Source organism: Trematomus bernacchii, unplaced genomic scaffold (assembly GCF_902827165.1).
Source record: "Trematomus bernacchii unplaced genomic scaffold, fTreBer1.1, whole genome shotgun sequence".
Lineage (NCBI taxonomy): Eukaryota > Metazoa > Chordata > Actinopteri > Perciformes > Nototheniidae > Trematomus > Trematomus bernacchii.
This window is the reverse complement of record NW_022987608.1, coordinates 7271782-7289630: the sequence shown is the minus strand read 5'-3', so window position 1 is coordinate 7289630 and position 17849 is coordinate 7271782. Positions and strand designations below refer to the sequence as shown.

At 40.6% G+C, this 17849-nt stretch overlaps 1 protein-coding gene across 1 annotated transcript in view; it reads left to right on the top strand.

The window, feature by feature from the left end:
• Window positions 1-98: 98 nt before the first annotated feature.
• Window positions 99-17849, top strand: part of sult4a1 (sulfotransferase family 4A, member 1) — a 38319-nt gene continuing 20568 nt past the window's right edge. The window contains exon 1 of the mRNA XM_034131241.1: window positions 99-380. Within this exon, the coding sequence (XP_033987132.1) occupies window positions 212-380 (169 nt within the window). The 5' untranslated portion in view covers window positions 99-211. The remainder of the gene's footprint in view (window positions 381-17849) is intronic.

The following is a 17849-nucleotide window of genomic DNA, read 5'->3' as shown; positions in this document are numbered from 1 at the left end:
CGCGCATTACATCACTTCTCTCCCACATGATTGGCTGCTGGTCAACTCCTCCGTTCGCCGTGCAGCATCCTCGGCAGCGCTGTTTCTAAATCAACCTCCCCATCATCATCACCACCACCAACACCTTCACGATTGATTGACTATTTTGGAAAAACAGTTCGCGTGGGTGTGCTCGTTTCACTTGTTCGTGCACTGGCGGCTCGTTTCGAGGATGGCCGAGAGCGAGGCAGACACGCCGAGCACGCCGATTGAGTTTGAGAGCAAATACTTCGAGTTTGATGGAGTGCGGCTGCCGCCCTTCTGCAGGGGGAAGATGGAGGAGATCGCCAACTTCTCCCTCAGAAGTAGCGACATTTGGATTGTCACCTACCCAAAGTCAGGTAAACAAGCCTCTGCGTCACCTTCAGGCGGAGCTCTGTGTCCGCACATTTCCTGGCTGTTTGCGGTTCTGTAGGAGACTGCAGGCTGTCCTTGTGATAATCAAAGTTTCATGCAAATATTAATAACACTTGCATCAAATTACAACATAGGTTACGTGTGATGTGTTTCCTTTAGCATGCATCACCATTTATTTAGCAAATCAGTCCGTATTTAACAGCGATAGGTGAGTCGCAGTTAGCCTGTTTATACTGTGCATCATAATTACATGTTATAAGCCTCTTTCTTTAAATATTACACGCAGTATCCTAAGAAATCGAGTCAATAACCGATTATTGCCTGTTTGTGCATCAGTTAGCTTGCACGGCCTTCAGCACACACCATAATAATAGCACGCACTATCACGCACAGATGGAAGTTGGTGTTTACATCCAGCTCCGGTGTGTTGTGGCGCAGTGCTGCTGCAGCTGGCCGGGGCTCGGTGCCCTGGGTGGGTCCGGTCATGTGACGGCTGGAGGGCAGCTGGAGCCCGCTGTCAGTGCATGCATAAGGGCTGAGGGGGTTTGATTAATGTCGAGGGATTTATATTTCCTATGGGAAAGTAGCATTGGAACACCTGTGGGCCTCTAAAGGAAGAAAGTTATAGTCATGAAACATCAATCATCAATCAATGCATCTCCACCCATTCAATAGCAAAACACACATCCAGTTTGTATGTGTGTCTAAGTCTTACTAATGTCTAAATGTACAAGGAAAAAACAAGGTGCAAAACACTAGAACTGGCCCTGGTTGTCATATCTCTGGCTTAATTTTCACTGTGATCCATTCATACATTCTCTGCTGAAAAATGTGTATGAGTAACCTGTCCTGAAAAGGCTTTAGTCACACCAGAAAGGGATAAAGCGTAATTAATCTGCCTGTCTTTGCAAAGAATAAATGTAGCCTGTTAGCTAACTGCTAGCTGTCTAGTAATAGTCAACAACAATATATATAGATAGAGATGCTTTTCGTTGTCTTTCCATTGTTCTAATTTCTATACACTTTGTACACGATTTTTATTAAAAAAGTTATTGAAAGGGTAAAATAGTAGGCAAATTCAGGGTCAGAGTACACCAAAGTTGATTGGAGCAGCAACTTCTTCCCTCTTAGTGAAAAATCCCAGTGATTGCGTTGGACTGTATTTAAGTAGTCATTGTTGTTGCGACCATGCATTTGGTTTAATACATTTAAAATGATCTTTGTGAAAATACCAGAAGCCTAAAACATAAATGGGTTTGAATACCAAGCCCAAATTAAGAGTGCACTAATAGCTTACAGTTTATTTGAACAATGAATGATATTTGACTGAATGAACACATTAGAATGCAGATGGTAGTGATTGTGTTGCTGCATGTTGTACTCATCCTGTTACATGATACTGTGAAAGAAAGCAGAAGAGCCTAACTCTACTGAGTGTAACAGACCGTGCTGCTTCCTGTTTAGGTGTTGTCCTGCAAGCATGTAGATGTGCTGCATCCTGCCATTTCATCCCCGGAGGCCGTGTGCAAACTGTTCACGGTCATGATTCATTTAGACCCTCCTGAATACCTCTCATGCTGACAGTGGAAGGAAAAGTGCAATGTTATAACATTAAAAACAATATTTCTATTGATGAAAAGGTTAAGAAGTATTTGTAAATATTTCAGTGAGGTTTTAATTTTGGTTTTGCTCATTTAATATTATAAACAGTCTGGCTGATGCACTATTATTATTATTATTATTATTATTATTATTATTATTATTATTATTATTATTATTATTATCATTATTATTATAAACCTCAAGTTTAGGCCACCGCCATCTTGGCTTTTTAGAGCTAGCAAAAAGAAACAAAAAGAGAATGGAAAAAGTACTTAACTTAACAATGAACATGCCATTGTATGTGACTTAAATCCCAAAAATGTACTAACTTAAAACACATAGTGTAAGGGTTAAAGTTCGTATAGAAAAAAAACGGACAACACCCATAGAGACCTGTCAATCACAAGAAAGCCGCACAATAATGCTGCTTTATCGTCTTTTTACTCAAAATCGGACCATCATTTACAAAATGAACATCACGCTGTATTGAAGCCGACATTTAACTACCGATTTAAACCATGTACTAATTAAGATAATGTCTACGGAGCTATTTTTGTTATAGACCTTTAGACAATCTCAGTTCTTTTTTACAACCAGTTAAGTCGCCCGTTCTGCCCTTTAGGAGGAAGGTTTACCACACTTTTGCAATGGCTCTGCTGTTCAAACACATGCTTTCATAACTTTGTCACAGCTCGATTTGAAATGTTCCCTAACACTTTATAGGCAAACAACTGTCCTGAACTTGATGTCCCTTCTTCCTTCCAAATCACAACAGCTCTCCAATATCTATATAATGTGTCTTGTGCTGGAAACCCTATTAAAAAAAGGAACATCCACCAGGCTGTAAAACAGTTTGTCTAATTTAACAAGATGGGATTTTGGAGAGAAAACAGTTATACATTCATTTGTATCTTAAGAACTCGGTTTTTACTGCACTTCAGAGAAACAGTCCAAAGCAAGAACATGTTTCCCTTGCTTCATGCTTCCATGTTGGTGTATCTACCTCTTCTGCTGCAGAGGGAATGAAAGCACATGGCAGGCCACATGGTCAGGATGCTGCAAAGCAATCAGGCCATTGGCTCACATGTGACAGTCATGGCCAATGGGATTTGCAAGGTTCTATAAACAGAGGGGGGTGGGAGTGTGGGGATGCGTTATGGTATATAATGGCTGTGCATTTATGGTGTTTTGGCATCAGCCATACGCTCATAAATCACAAAGGGCTAGTATAAACAAAAGTACCACCATGGAGGAGAGAGCATCCTCTGCAGAATTTTGTTTTAACAATGCATATTTAAAGGAGACACGCAATCAAGACTAGTCATGGAGAGCATGACTCAGCCTGTGAATAAGCTCTACAGTATAATGTTTTTAGTTAAAATATGTTGACGTTGATCAGACAGAGAGAGTCCAATGAAAGCTAATGTAACTGCATCATGGGAAATGTTGGATTCTTAATGGTTTGAAGGTTAACCCTTGTAGACAGTAGGAATTTCCTAATTTGGGAAAAAGGTCTTTATTTTTCTCATACTCCCTGCACCTCTTTTCACCCTCTGTCTGAAACCAGAGTCAAGTCTGCTCTGATTGGTTAGATGGCCGGCTCTGTTGTGATTGATTAACTGCTTAGAGATGTCCCATCCTTTATAACGTTCAATGTGTTGGAGTGCTACCCAGTAGAATCACAAGGGTTACATAGTGATGTCACTTTTTTATTACAGAAGTAAACAAAGAAGTCGAGAACAGGCGTTTCATGCAGGGGGCATTAGTGTGGCGTGGCACGGTTTCGTCGCCTAGGGCGCAAGATCTGGGGGGGCACTGCGCTGTTAGCTCTGGGAGGGGAAAAAACTATTTTTGACTGTTTGCGCTCATCCTAATTTTCGGCCTTGATGAAACAACATTCATAATTAAGTAAAGGTAGGCAGGATCACAGAGACAGGTTCAGCGACGACTCGAAATCCAGGACTCAGGATCCAGGACTCAGGATCCAGGACTCAGGATCCAGGACTCAGGATCCAGGACCACAGCAACAGGATCAGCCACGACTCAGGATCCAGGGCTCAGGATGCAGGATCCAGGACTCAGGATCCAGGACTCAGGATCCAGCAGACTGAGAAGGACTTTTATTCAATGTAATAATGGTTTACTGATACACATGCTCATATGTAAATAAGGGAGGACTGGCACTTTTTAACCCCAACTTCAAGCACTCACATAGAGAGCACGCTCGTGAACTGTTAGCGCGGGGAAACTGTGGCCCTCTGTCGCCTGTCAGCGCAACTTAAATGATGACGTTTAAAAAAAAGGCCCGGGCCGGCCGCCAACGGCCCTGGCCTGCCGGACAATCTGTGATTCTCCAGAACACACAGATGGCTAGTCCGCCCCTGGACTCAACAGGAATAATCCAAGGGTAGTCACCCTGGTGTCTCGGAACCTCTACTGGTGTTGGTCGCAAACTGTGGGAGAGACTCAGTCCGCTCTTAAGCACTGCAAGGTGACATTATGTGGCACTATGTTGATCCAAAATCATGCTTGCTTAAAGCTACAGTATAGCAAATTACTTCGACTTGCTGGTGGTCGGCTTCAATCATAATAATGAGACAGTAATTCATAATAATCATTTGAGTCGAAAAAATGAGATAGTAAGTTGAAATAATGAGATAGAAAGTCATGATAATGAGATAGTAAGTTGAAATGAGATAGTAAGTTGAAATAATGAGATAGTAAGTTGAAATAATGAGATAGTAAGTCATAATAATGAGACAGTAAGTCATAATAATGAGACAGTAAGTCATAATAATGAGACAGTAAGTCATTATATTGAGATAAGTAAGTCATAATTATGACTTACAGGATTCATTTTAGATTTTTTCTGTGGCGCAAACAGGCTTCCATACATAAGTACCCGACGTTATAGCAAAAGCTAGCTCTGTTCACTTAATGTAGCTGTGGCGGGAGTTTGTCATTGTTTTTATACTGTCACTGCTGCTTAATACTTAAATAGAAATGTTCCCTTTGTTAACATACTATCTATATGGTAATTTCTGTATGCTGTTTTTTTTTTTTATCTCTGTTGTGTTACAGCTTTACAAAAACAAAACTCCCTCCTTGTCCACCCTCCATTACTATCCCACCTCTTCCTTCAGTGTCTCTGTGTAGCTGCTCAGAGTAGAGTTGAAGAGATGTGTACTGGTGAAATGTAGTAACACAGATTATATACTGCAAAAAGGTAGGTGCATTGTGGAAGATTGTTTAAGAACATTTAATAAAAGAGATCAATATTAACCAATTCAAGCAATACATTTTAAAAAGGCCTTATATTGTATGTTCTGTTCTTTCATATTTTCCATCTTACTTCATTTAGTTTTGTAATACAAACCAGATTATCAGGTTTAAAAGCGCTGGTAGCAATCAGCATGCATGAGATGATTGATATGTCTGCCTTTTTCTAAAACATAATATTTGATTCGATACTCATTAATGTTGAAATATACTCAAGTAGTGGAATTTAGCTTTTAATTTTAATTTGCACAAATAAATAAAAAAATTAAAGTATTCAAACAGATTGTGATTGGGAAATATAGAAATACAGAAAATATATATAACAACTCTAAGCAAAAGTCACTCCAGCAAAACCAATATAATCCGTGCTGGATCTGCAGTATTGTTTCATTTAATGTTCTGGCAGCAGCTAGAATCCCAACCATGTCAAACTCAATTTCATCATTAACATTAAGGGGCTTTCTGTTTAGGGTCTGGGCCCCTATTTGAAAGCTTCAGATGGCCTATCTGGGGGGTTTCACATATCTATATTATGTTTTAGGATTGTGCTTGGATTTTTTTACATTTATTTATAATGCAGGAGAAAACCAGTGTACCTGGACAAAACCCTTAGCTTATTTTACAATCTATTAGTGTGACGACCCCTTCCCTAGATTTGAATTGTGAGCAATGGAAGTCATGGGTTGCTCTTTCTGTGAGCTTTTCCTAAAAGATGTGATAGGAGGACCTTGACAGAAACCATCTGGCCGTGCGTCTGCATTACTGGCATTAAAATGTCTGAAAAAGGAAACCACTCTCTTTCTCATTCGCTGAAAAACATTTTGCCTCTTTGGTAATCCTGTGCGCGTTTTGTCGACATCGCCCTGATCAGTAGGTGTGATGGCGGCTGCAGCACCATCGTTGGAATTAGGTGTGGACTTGTTGTGTGTTGTGTCAATATTGGACTTCCCTAGATTTGAATTGTGAGCAATGGAAGTCATGGGTTGCTCTTTCTGTGAGCTTTTCCTAAAAGATGTGATAGGAGGATCTTGACAGAAACCATCGGGCCGTGCGTCTGCATTACAGGAGATTTCCATGTCTTTCTCTCCACCACTCGAGTCAGTTTCGTAATTATTGACAGGAACATCCGATGCATCAGAATGGTCCAGTCTGCAGATGGTCATCCACCTAACAGCATCTGTTACATAAGGGCTGCAGTCCAGGTCCTCCTCCAGGTGACCCATTGTTACAAAGCTGTGAGTCAGGGCTTGCTCGGGTGTGATTCGTGAGTTAGCATCCAGGTCAAATAACCGTTTAAGCAGTTGTACAAAGGCCATCCTGTCTTTCAACCCAACTCTGCCCTTTTCCTCTACGTAATCCTCAAATGCTTCATCCAAACTTGAATACTGGTCTAAAGCATGCTCTGAAATGTCAGACTCGACACCGGTTCCTTCCTTGTACTCCTCTGGCGTTTTAAATCTCCACTCTGGACTATTTTTCCGTTCCCTAATGAAGTACTTGGAGGAGAACTTTCCAGCATTTAGCAAGTGGTCTCCTGGTTGGCCAATAAGATGGCAAATTACTTTCATAATACAGTATGTTGAGCTGTTAGGGAAGAGGTGAGCAAAAATATACATCTCTGCAATAATACATCCCAGTGACCACTGTGGAGGAAACTTCTGTGTAGTAATGCATGGAGTCACCGACTCAGGAAGGAGACACGGTGAGAGTTGGAGCTTTGATGTCAAACACTGATGGGTTTATTCAGAGTATTCGGCCGGAGGATTCACATCACAAATCAAAGAGTCAGAGGTTCTGACCACACGGTAGAGTTGCCACGTCAATTCTGAAGAACCTCTCTCTATGCTAGACCTTTTAACAGGTTCACAGAGAGAAATCCACATCCCTGAAGGAGTAGACTAAACACTGAATCATCTGCGTCCGACGCTCATGGCCTCAAGGATTTCACATCCTAGAGCCCACAAACACCGATAAAGAAGTGCCTCAGTGTTCTCACAACAATTACCCTACGTGCCAGTCCAGTTGACCGGTCTCACACTGGTGACAACAACACATATGGCACCAAGGCCTTTCCTTAAAGGAGATAACATATGTCAGAGTAAAAGGTTAGATATCTAGAAGAATTATTCCTTAACAGTTCCTCTCTTTTCATCATTTTTGATAACCTTAAAACATTAGTCTAATAATTCTGGTCAATACTTAAATCAATAGGCGTCTTCAGATTCGAGTGTGGTCTCACCTTACCTTCAATTACATCACAAAGTAGAGTAAGATTGAAACATTCAATCACAATGATTGATACAGGCAATCATAATAGGAACAATTATCTCTCATCAGTGTTTGGAGCATCTTTTGTCAATAAGTACAATAATAAACACACATAAAACACAGATACCTAATAGCAAAATATTTGTTTTAAACTAATATCTTTTATCATTTAAACCCATTAGTTAATGTCATTTATCAAACTATAAAATCAAAACCAGAAACAGCTTAAAGATTTGCTTTAAGGCAATCACTAGTCAAAAGCATTTAAAACTTAGGATCATAAGAGATCCAGCTAAGGCATAAAATTCACAGTGGTGATTTGATCAATCTGTAATCCGCAAAGTTGCAGTGTCCTCAATTTTAGGATTACTTTACGTTTACTTCATTACGCTTTAGCCAAGAGTAAGGCACTTAGTCTTAGTAAAATCAATACATTCATTTTAGTCAAGTACATTGTTCAAAATCTGAAAAGGAAAAGTTAGGCAAATATTCAAAGACTTTTGTAACAACCTGGAAAGGAAAGATTAAACATTCTTAAAACTTTAATTCATACATTTGTAAATGCTACAACTGATCTGTACCAAATTAAGTCTATCACTTATTCTTATTAGCCATACTTACCTGAAAATCTACTTATGGTACTTGGAAAGGGTTCTTCTGTGTTTATCTAATGTTGAAATATAGAATATCAATTTCTTTAAATTATACTTCTCTAATTTGAGGATCAAATATGCTACATAATTGTTATATGAATTATTATAAATATTTGTTTTGGGCCAAAACTGAAATTAATCCAGTACTTGAAACATCATTTTAGGTCTGTCTGTGCATGGGTAATACATTAAAGAGTTGTGTTGTTAAGCCTGATTGCTGGATGATTAAGGATATTAACATTATCTGTGATAATATTAGAAATATCTTATTATTCAATACCTTATAATCTGAGAATATTTATTTATTAATTTTGTTTAATGTGAAAATGTAATCTGATCTGACTAAATATATTTATCACCACTATTTAACACATGTCTGGTCATTGGAAATATAAAGACCAATCATTAATTGTACATCTTTAAACATTTGGTCATTCAATTCAAAGTTCATCTTTGTACGAGAGCTGGAAGAACATGTCCGTCAGTCTTCGTTCTCCTCCTCCCTTTATGACACAGAGTGTCTGGTGTGTAAAGGCATCCTGATACTGTAGATTAGCACTGAGGTGCTGATTGGCTCAAACTCTTCTTCACCAGAGCGCCATAATTCAACCGTGTCTCCTTCCTGAGTCGGTGACTCCATGCATTACTACACAGAAGTTTCCTCCACAAATTGGCGTTGTCGGCAGGTTTGAATCCTGCCGACAACGCCAATTTGTGGAGGAAACTTCTGTGTAGTAATGCATGGAGTCACCGACTCAGGAAGGAGACACGGTGAGAGTTGGAGCTTTGATGTCAAACACTGATGGGTTTATTCAGAGTATTCGGCCGGAGGATTCACATCACAAATCAAAGAGTCAGAGGTTCTGACCACACGGTAGAGTTGCCACGTCAATTCTGAAGAACCTCTCTCTATGCTAGACCTTTTAACAGGTTCACAGAGAGAAATCCACATCCCTGAAGGAGTAGACTAAACACTGAATCATCTGCGTCCGACGCTCATGGCCTCAAGGATTTCACATCCTAGAGCCCACAAACACCGATAAAGAAGTGCCTCAGTGTTCTCACAACAATTACCCTACGTGCCAGTCAAGTTGACCGGTCTCACACTGGTGACAACAACACATATGGCACCAAGGCCTTTCCTTAAAGGAGATAACATATGTCAGAGTAAAAGGTTAGATATCTAGAAGAATTATTCCTTAACAACCACATGTCTATGGCCTCAGAAATGGGGAGGCCCAAGTTCACCTCTGGAGCTCTGTATTGTAGAAGTTGCTTTTCTGTTCCAATTTCTACTTCAGATGTTGGGATGGCCTCACCAAAGTCGATCAATTTAATCCTAAAGGGCTGATTCTGGTGGTTCACAAGCATGATGTTGTCATGTTTAAGGTCTGAATGAATGACGCCAATGCTCTTCAGGGCTTTGAATGCTACAAGTAGCTGCTGTGTGATTGGACGGATTTCATTAAGCGTATACTGTATGCTTTCTGTCTGTTAACCATAAAGTCCAAAAGGCTCTGATCCAACATCTCAAATGCGAGGCAAGAAACGTCTCGGAAAAAGAAATTGTCAATAAATCTTATAAGGTTGTTCTTCTCTGGGTCAAGCTTCCTGATTTTTTCTAGCATTCTCACTTCTTCAACTTGATCTTCACTGTCTTTGTGAATCTTAATGGCTATAATCTCTGAGGTTTTTAGGTTGACACATTTTGCAACCTTGCCAAATCCTCCTTCTCCAATAAAGTCCAATACTCGATAGTCTGCAGACTTGCTGGAGATTACGTCTTCTTTCTCTACCTGAAATGTTTCAGAATTGTTTGCAACATCAGATGAATCTGAATGGTCCAGGGTGCAGATGCTTGACAAGCTACCTACTTCTTTTACAAAAGAGCTGCAGCCCAGGTCCTCGGACTTCCCTAGATTTGAATTGTGAGCAATGGAAGTCATGGGTTGCTCTTTCTGTGAGCTTTTCCTAAAAGATGTGATAGGAGGACCTTGACAGAAACCATCTGGCCGTGCGTCTGCATTACTGGCATTAAAATGTCTGAAAAAGAAAACCACTCTCTTTCTCATTCGCTGAAAAACATTTCGCCTCTTTGGTAATCCTGTGCGCGTTTTGTCGACATCGCCCTGATCAGTAGGTGTGATGGCGGCTGCAGCACCATCGTTGGAATTAGGTGTGGACTTGTTGTGTGTTGTGTCAATATTGGACTTCCCTAGATTTGAATTGTGAGCAATGGAAGTCATGGGTTGCTCTTTCTGTGAGCTTTTCCTAAAAGATGTGATAGGAGGATCTTGACAGAAACCATCTGGCCGTGCGTCTGCATTACAGGAGATTTCCATGTCTTTCTCTCCACCACTCGAGTCAGTTTCGTAATTATTGACAGGAACATCCGATGCATCAGAATGGTCCAGTCTGCAGATGGTCATCCACCTAACAGCATCTGTTACATAAGGGCTGCAGTCCAGGTCCTCCTCCAGGTGACCCATTGTTACAAAGCTGTGAGTCAGGGCTTGCTCGGGTGTGATTCGTGAGTTAGCATCCAGGTCAAATAACCGTTTAAGCAGTTGTACAAAGGCCATCCTGTCTTTCAACTCAACTCTGCCCTTTTCCTCTACGTAATCCTCAAATGCTTCATCCAAACTTGAATACTGGTCTAAAGCATGCTCTGAAATGTCAGACTCGACACCGGTTCCTTCCTTGTACTCCTCTGGCGTTTTAAATCTCCACTCTGGACTATTTTTCCGTTCCCTAATGAAGTACTTGGAGGAGAACTTTCCAGCATTTAGCAAGTGGTCTCCTGGTTGGCCAATAAGATGGCAAATTACTTTCATAATACAGTATTTTGAGCTGTCAGGGAAGAGGTGAGCAGCAATATACATCTCTGTAATAATACATCCCAGTGACCACATGTCTATGGCCTCAGAAATGGGGAGGCCCAAGTTCACCTCTGGAGCTCTGTATGGTAGAAGTTGCTTTTCTGTTCCAATTTCTACTTCAGATGTTGGGATGGCCTCACCAAAGTCGATCAATTTAATCCTAAAGGGCTGATTCTGGTGGTTCACAAGCATGATGTTGTCATGTTTAAGGTCTGAATGAATGACGCCAATGCTCTTCAGGGCTTTGAATGCTACAAGTAGCTGCTGTGTGATTGGACGGATTTCATTAAGCGTACATGCTTTCTGTCTGTTCATCATGAAGTCAGAAAGACTCTGATCCAACATCTCAAATGCGAGGCAAGAAACGTCTCGGAAAAAGAAATTGTCAATAAATCTTATAAGGTTGTTCTTCTCTGGGTCAAGCTTCCTGATTTTTTCTAGCATTCTCACTTCTTCAACTTGATCTTCACTGTCTTTGTGAATCTTAATGGCTATAATCTCTGAGGTTTTTAGGTTGACACATTTTGCAACCTTGCCAAATCCTCCTTCTCCAATAAAGTCCAATACTCGATAGTCTGCAGACTTGCTGGAGATTACGTCTTCTTTCTCATCATCAGCTTGATCAAATCACTTTTGGTTTCTTCTTTACATTGCAGAATAAGTCTAAGAGCTTATTCCCCCATGGTTGTTTTTGTGAACGGCATAGAGTGGTGAGGTGACGAGTCCTAAAACCCGGAAGTGAGTTAGCATTTTACCACTACCGGTTCCCTCGTCTCAGAGCCAATGGGATTTCTCCATAGGATTTTGGAAAAGAGCTGGAAATAAGGTCTGTGGTTGAGACACATTGAAGAGACGGATCATGTTTTGTTCTACGACATTAAATACATCAGCAGTGACCCCCACCAGAGTTTACGTGTCTGAAAAACGATGGTTGTTAACAAGTGGCTGAATAGGACTACAGAAGTTGTCGAGGACGTTGTAGGTCATTACACCGAACACGTAAACACTCCCGCTAAGTTTGTTTGCCCTGTTCTGCTTGAAAGCAAGTACCTGCCTCCTGCAAACTGTTAAAACAAACAATTCAACTTGTACAATTTTGAATCTGTATTTTTGAATATCGATCTTAAGTCGGTGTGACGTTGAAGTCGTGCGACCCTGCTGTAGTTCGTTTATAGCATAACGTTAGCATTTTGCTTCTGGCGATTAGATTTATGATTAGAAAATTATAAAAGTAGGGTAGACGTGTGGAGATTACTTCCGGGTAAATACGTCATCCCTGCACCACTCTACTGGGTGTTTCTCAATCGCGAGTAAAGCTGCTGCAGAGCCACTATTTCAAGCATACTACGTCATCGAGTGCCGCCGAAGTACTGTTCCAATCTCCAGCATACTTGGAAATCTACCGAGCCAGGCGTACTCCGTTTGGAGAAATAGCGAGGCTGCACATGAGTAGACTCCGCGGTCTTAAAATCCCCACAATGCTTTGCGCACGGACCAATTTCCAAAATCTGTGGCGGAAAATGTAAGGCGGGGCCTCTCCTATGACGCACACCTGCACACTTGCTAGCCTGTTCCACTCTTTGTTTTCCAAATGTCAGGAAGTATTCTTGACTCGCTTCTGAAGCAAGATGCTCGGCAGACATGTGCTACCAAGCAAGCGTACTCGCGATTGAGAAACACCCTATAGAGTCGGGCAGGGATGACGTATTTACCCGGAAGTAAGCTGCGCATGGGTTCCATCGACAAAAAAACAATGGGATTTCTCCATAGAATTTTGGAATATTGTAAAAAAATAAGATCTGTGGAAAACGAACCTGTAAGTGCATGTTTTGTTCAGCCGGATAATTTCCACATGTCTACCCTACTTTTATAATTTTCAAATCATAAATCTAATTGCCAGAAGCAAAAGGCTAACGTTACGAAGATTTTTTTTAAATATTGAAGTTAAAAGCATCAATCTGGTGCACTTTGAGAGCAAAATGAAGAGATCTATGGATACATCTCTCAACACCCATATATGTAATATGAAACAGAACTTTAACAGATTTACTATTTCTTTATGGATATTTTACTAATCACTCCCCTTTTAAACTGTATTCTTGTTTTACTGTCATATAGAATTTCATAACTGTTTTTCCTTTATTCTCTTGTTTTTTTTAGAACTATAATGATCGTATGAAGGTGTGCCTCGGAAATAATCTTTTGAATAATTCGTGACCAAACCGTTTGAGACCCACTGAGATAATTTAGACTAAAGTTAACTATCTAAACACTCAGAGAGACCTTTAGCTCACCTGAGTCTCTCAGTCTGAGAGGAAAGGACTCTCCTCCAGCTTGTTGTGGAACAAACAGCTCCTTATGTCCGTTAGTGCAGTTCTCACTCTCTCTCGCTCTCTCTCGCTCAATCACACTAAATGCGTGCAACTCTCTGATTGGTCTGGTGTCTTGCCTCTGTTGCATTCACTGAACACGGGAAATTACAATCCTGCCGTCCTCTCTAGTGTCATGATGAGGTTCAAGTAAAGCACGGTTAATGTATTATATTATTGAGGGACAATTGTCCAGGGCTACAAAAAAAACATTTGGGGCTTTAAGGCCAGGTGACGCCACTGATCATTATAGTTATTAAAAAATAAGAGAATAAATGAAAAACAGGTATGAAATACTATACTGTAGGACAGTAAAACAAGAATACAGTTTAAAAGGGGAGTGATTAGTAAAATATCCATAAAGAAAAAGTACATCTGTTTACAGTTCTGTTTCATATGGGTGTTGAGAGATGTATACATAGATCTCTTAATTTTGCTTTCAAAGTGCACCAGATTGATGCATTTAACTTCAATATTTAAAACAAATCTTCCCGGGGGAGCATGCCCCCGGACCCTCCTAGAGGAGGTTAGGTCCACCCCCCACCTAAAACATGTTCACATGGATAGGATACTAAATACATTTGCACACTTTTTATATGGTGGCCTATGGCCATATGTTTCTGTTTTGGTGGTCGTGCCACAACCGTGCATGTTGTTGGAGCAGAACACCTCTGCTACGCGCCGTTCGTTGGATGAGGCTGGATCTCTATTAAATTAAGAAAGGAATTGAAAACACCGGAATCAAAGTTATAACAAATTATCTGAGTTTACTTCTGGTAGGAAACCAAACACATATACAAGTTATACAGAGTACTCGAGTACTCCGGGCTTCAGGCTTGTGATGCGGTTTTACAGGTAGACAGACCAGCTTTCAGAAAACGAGAAGTATGGACTCCAGGTTTGTGATGCGGTTTACCGTCTTCTAGCACCAGCTTTCAACAAACCAGAAGCATTTTTACACTCAAAAACATCAGTATTCATATCTATTTTTGGGGCGGAGATGTGTCGACTCTTCCTTCCCATTTTCCTCCCAAAGCAAATGAGAGAGCCCGTGAGGAGGAGCTGTGTAAGCTGATCACCTCCCCCAAGTGTCCTGACTGGCTGGATTCACTTCTGGTCGAGTTCAATAGTTCTTCACCAACTTGAAATTCCAAAGTACCCTAAGGTCAAAAGTCAACCTCTATCTCCGATTCGAATCTTAACTCCATTCCTTTCCCATGAGTTCTTCACATAAACCATCCCTTTTCAGACATTTAAACCTTTCTGCATCTATTTAACGATGTCTTTAATGACCTTAAAAAACAACATCTGCTTTTAGGGGTGAAACAGGCAAGTTGGTGTGTGAAACAGAATCTCTGGATCAGTGAGTTTGAAAGTAAGAATAACATTCCTATTCTAAGTGATTATCAAAACCCGTTTGTGATTACCTAAAACAGTTCAAACAATACATGTTCACTAAAATACAATTCAAAATAATACATGTTTACTTCAATACAGTGTAGAATCATATCTTTTTACTTCAATCCCCCTTTTGATCTCACCTCACAAGATCAACATATAGCATTTGAAACATTACCACTGTCAACTTCTTACTGTGTTTGTCCCAACATTTATATAAACCCATCAGAAGTTGGGATATAGAGCACTTTAAACCTTTAGGAACAGTCCACAACAACAACTTCTTATGACAGTGGAGGGAGAATAAAACATGTCTAAAAAGCAAAGTCCTTGTCAGCTGAGTCATAGTACGCTTCCCTCAATGGTGGAACTGATGAGTCTAACACACAATGAGCGGATACAAGGCACACAACAACAACCACATGTCACCAAAATGGCAATAAAAGTAGCCACAGAAATTAGAAAAGACATTATTAAACTTTTCCCTCTTTTGGTAACACATAGTTCTGTAGAATAAAAAATACAAATCCCTTAAATTATGGGATATAAAAATAAAGTTGAAAGTTCCTCCAAAAAATGGATTGTTCAGACAAAGTTCCACACCGGCTATATCAACCTGTTTCAGCGGGAAATGGAGTTCCCTGTGCCGTCTTGGTTTGCCATGTCTTCGTCCCCCCAGCCCGCTGACGGCGGCTTCTGGGCTGCCTGCTAGAGAGATGTGGCCTGATTGTCTTCCGCCCGCCCGCTGATGGCGGCCTCCGGGTCGATGCTGGGGAGATGTCCCGATCCTCCTCCTCCGGCCCGCTGATGGCAGCTTCCGGGTCGACTGTTGGAGAGATGTCCTGATCCTCCTCCTCCGGTCTGCTGATGGCGGCTTCCAGGTCGACTGCTGGAGAGATGTCCTGATCCTCCTCCTCCGGTCTGCTGATGGCGCCTCCTGGGTCGACTGCCTTGACGAGAGCCAGATCTGTTCTGATGTCGTCTAGGGTCCTCGCGACGAGGGCCAAATCTGTCCTGATGTCGTCTAGGGTCCTCGCGGCGGTTTTTCCCGACCGCACACTGGCTCCAGTGGTACCAGTTGTCTCCCTTTCCATCTAGGCGGACGGCATGGGAGGTCCCCTCCAACCAGACGTAATCTGCTGTGTTGGCCTTGTGTTTCTCGGGTCCCCCTTTTGGCGTCAGCAACCTGTGTGGAGAAGTCTCATACCAAGCCCTTAAGTTGCTGGAAATATGGTTTTGAAATCATCTCTTCTACTTCTTTAGTGTTTATTGGCGGCACCAACTAGACTGGAGTGTGGACAAGAGACTATGCAGAAAATAATAAACAATAAATAAAAATAAAAAATAAAAAATAAAAAATAAAAAATAAAAAATAAAAAATAAAAAATAAAAAATAAAAAATAAAAATAAAAAATAGAACAAAAATAAAAATAAAACAAAAAAGGAACAAACTAACAAAACAAAAAATAACCAAAGCTAGATTATTTTAAATGTATCAATTTCTCTTAAAAGCAACAAACAAAACAAAACAAAAAATACCAAAACTAGTATTTTAAATTGATAAATTTCTCCTAAAAACGTAATAATCTCACATACATATTGACTGATGTATATCCTATCCTTTTCCCCCTTTTTCTGAAATAGAACGCCGTTAACGGTGTTCTTATTTTCAGAGATATCGAGCCTTATACATCAGTTATTTAATATCAGCTATATATTTATTATTACTATTACTTATATATCAGGCATTAAATGTCAGTCTTCTTCCATGATTGACCTCGTTTATATTATCTGACTTATGTTGATACGTGTTCGTTTGTATTTATTTAATATACTGGGCAATTATTGCTTTACTCTTAATGTCCTGTGTCTACTTCAGGAGGTACATGAATGCTTCCACCCTTTTTCCATATACTAGGAAATATGGCAGTCAGGTGGTTAACTCGTCTCCTGCTTTGAGCAAGCGCATCAACTTCTCTATTTCCCTGATAGTCGAAATAGATCTTATCTGTATGGCTACGAACATGATTCCACTCTAGGTACATGCCGCCCTTAACTCTGCAATAAGACTCCATTGATGGGCATGTGTCAGCGCTTCACCTTTCACATTGGTAAACTGCCTTTGTTCCCAATAACCAAGCTCTTCTTTACCTGCTTTGTAACAATAATCACTATCAGTAACAAAACGGATGTGTGTTATTTTACGGTTTTTAGCAAAAAGAAGTCCCTCAACAATGGCATTTGCCTCAGCAGTTTGTGCTGTTCCTGGAATTACACCCTTTTGCTTGCAAAGTACTTCACCTGAATTAGTTTTCATTATACAGGCCCAAGTGGCTGCTTGGTCACCTTTTCGCAGACTCCCATCTGTAAACAGAGTTATTTTGGGAGCAGCGGTTTTCTGTAAGGGTTTCATTGTTTCCCTTTGTAATAAAAGGATAACTTTTTGAAATCTCCCTCTTTTCTTAACAACTGGAGCTATGGCTATTTGAAATCTGACTTGGTTAAGAGATGATTTGTTTATTGGTGAGAGGAACACTCTTCCCCTTGTGATGGGGTGGGGGTGTGTAGTTTGGGAGAGTTCCTTACAATCTCCAGATCTTCCTCTCTGTGTTGAGGCCATAAAACCTTTTAATGGGCTCTGTGGTCTGTTCAGATTTAGATTTTCTTCCTCTCCAGAGGTCATGCCTGTCTTTGACCCTGTGTGCTGCTGTGAGTCTGCAGCACCTCAGGAGCAGAGAAAGGGGGAGATCTCTTCCCAAAAGTGTAAGCTCCCTCATGAGCAACATAGCACCACATTTAACTCTCCCTGACTTGTTTGTAAAGCGTTCTTTAAGGCCTGAATTGAGTCTTCTGTTGTGTAACGGAAAATCCCATTTCCAAAAGGGGTCAGTTTAATAGTCCTTATCATATTATCGCTCTGTGCTTGCATGCTAGGACCTATTCTCTTTGCCAGAGCTGCTGCTATTCCTCCTACATGTTTTAGCTCCATATTAGCAGGGTTCACT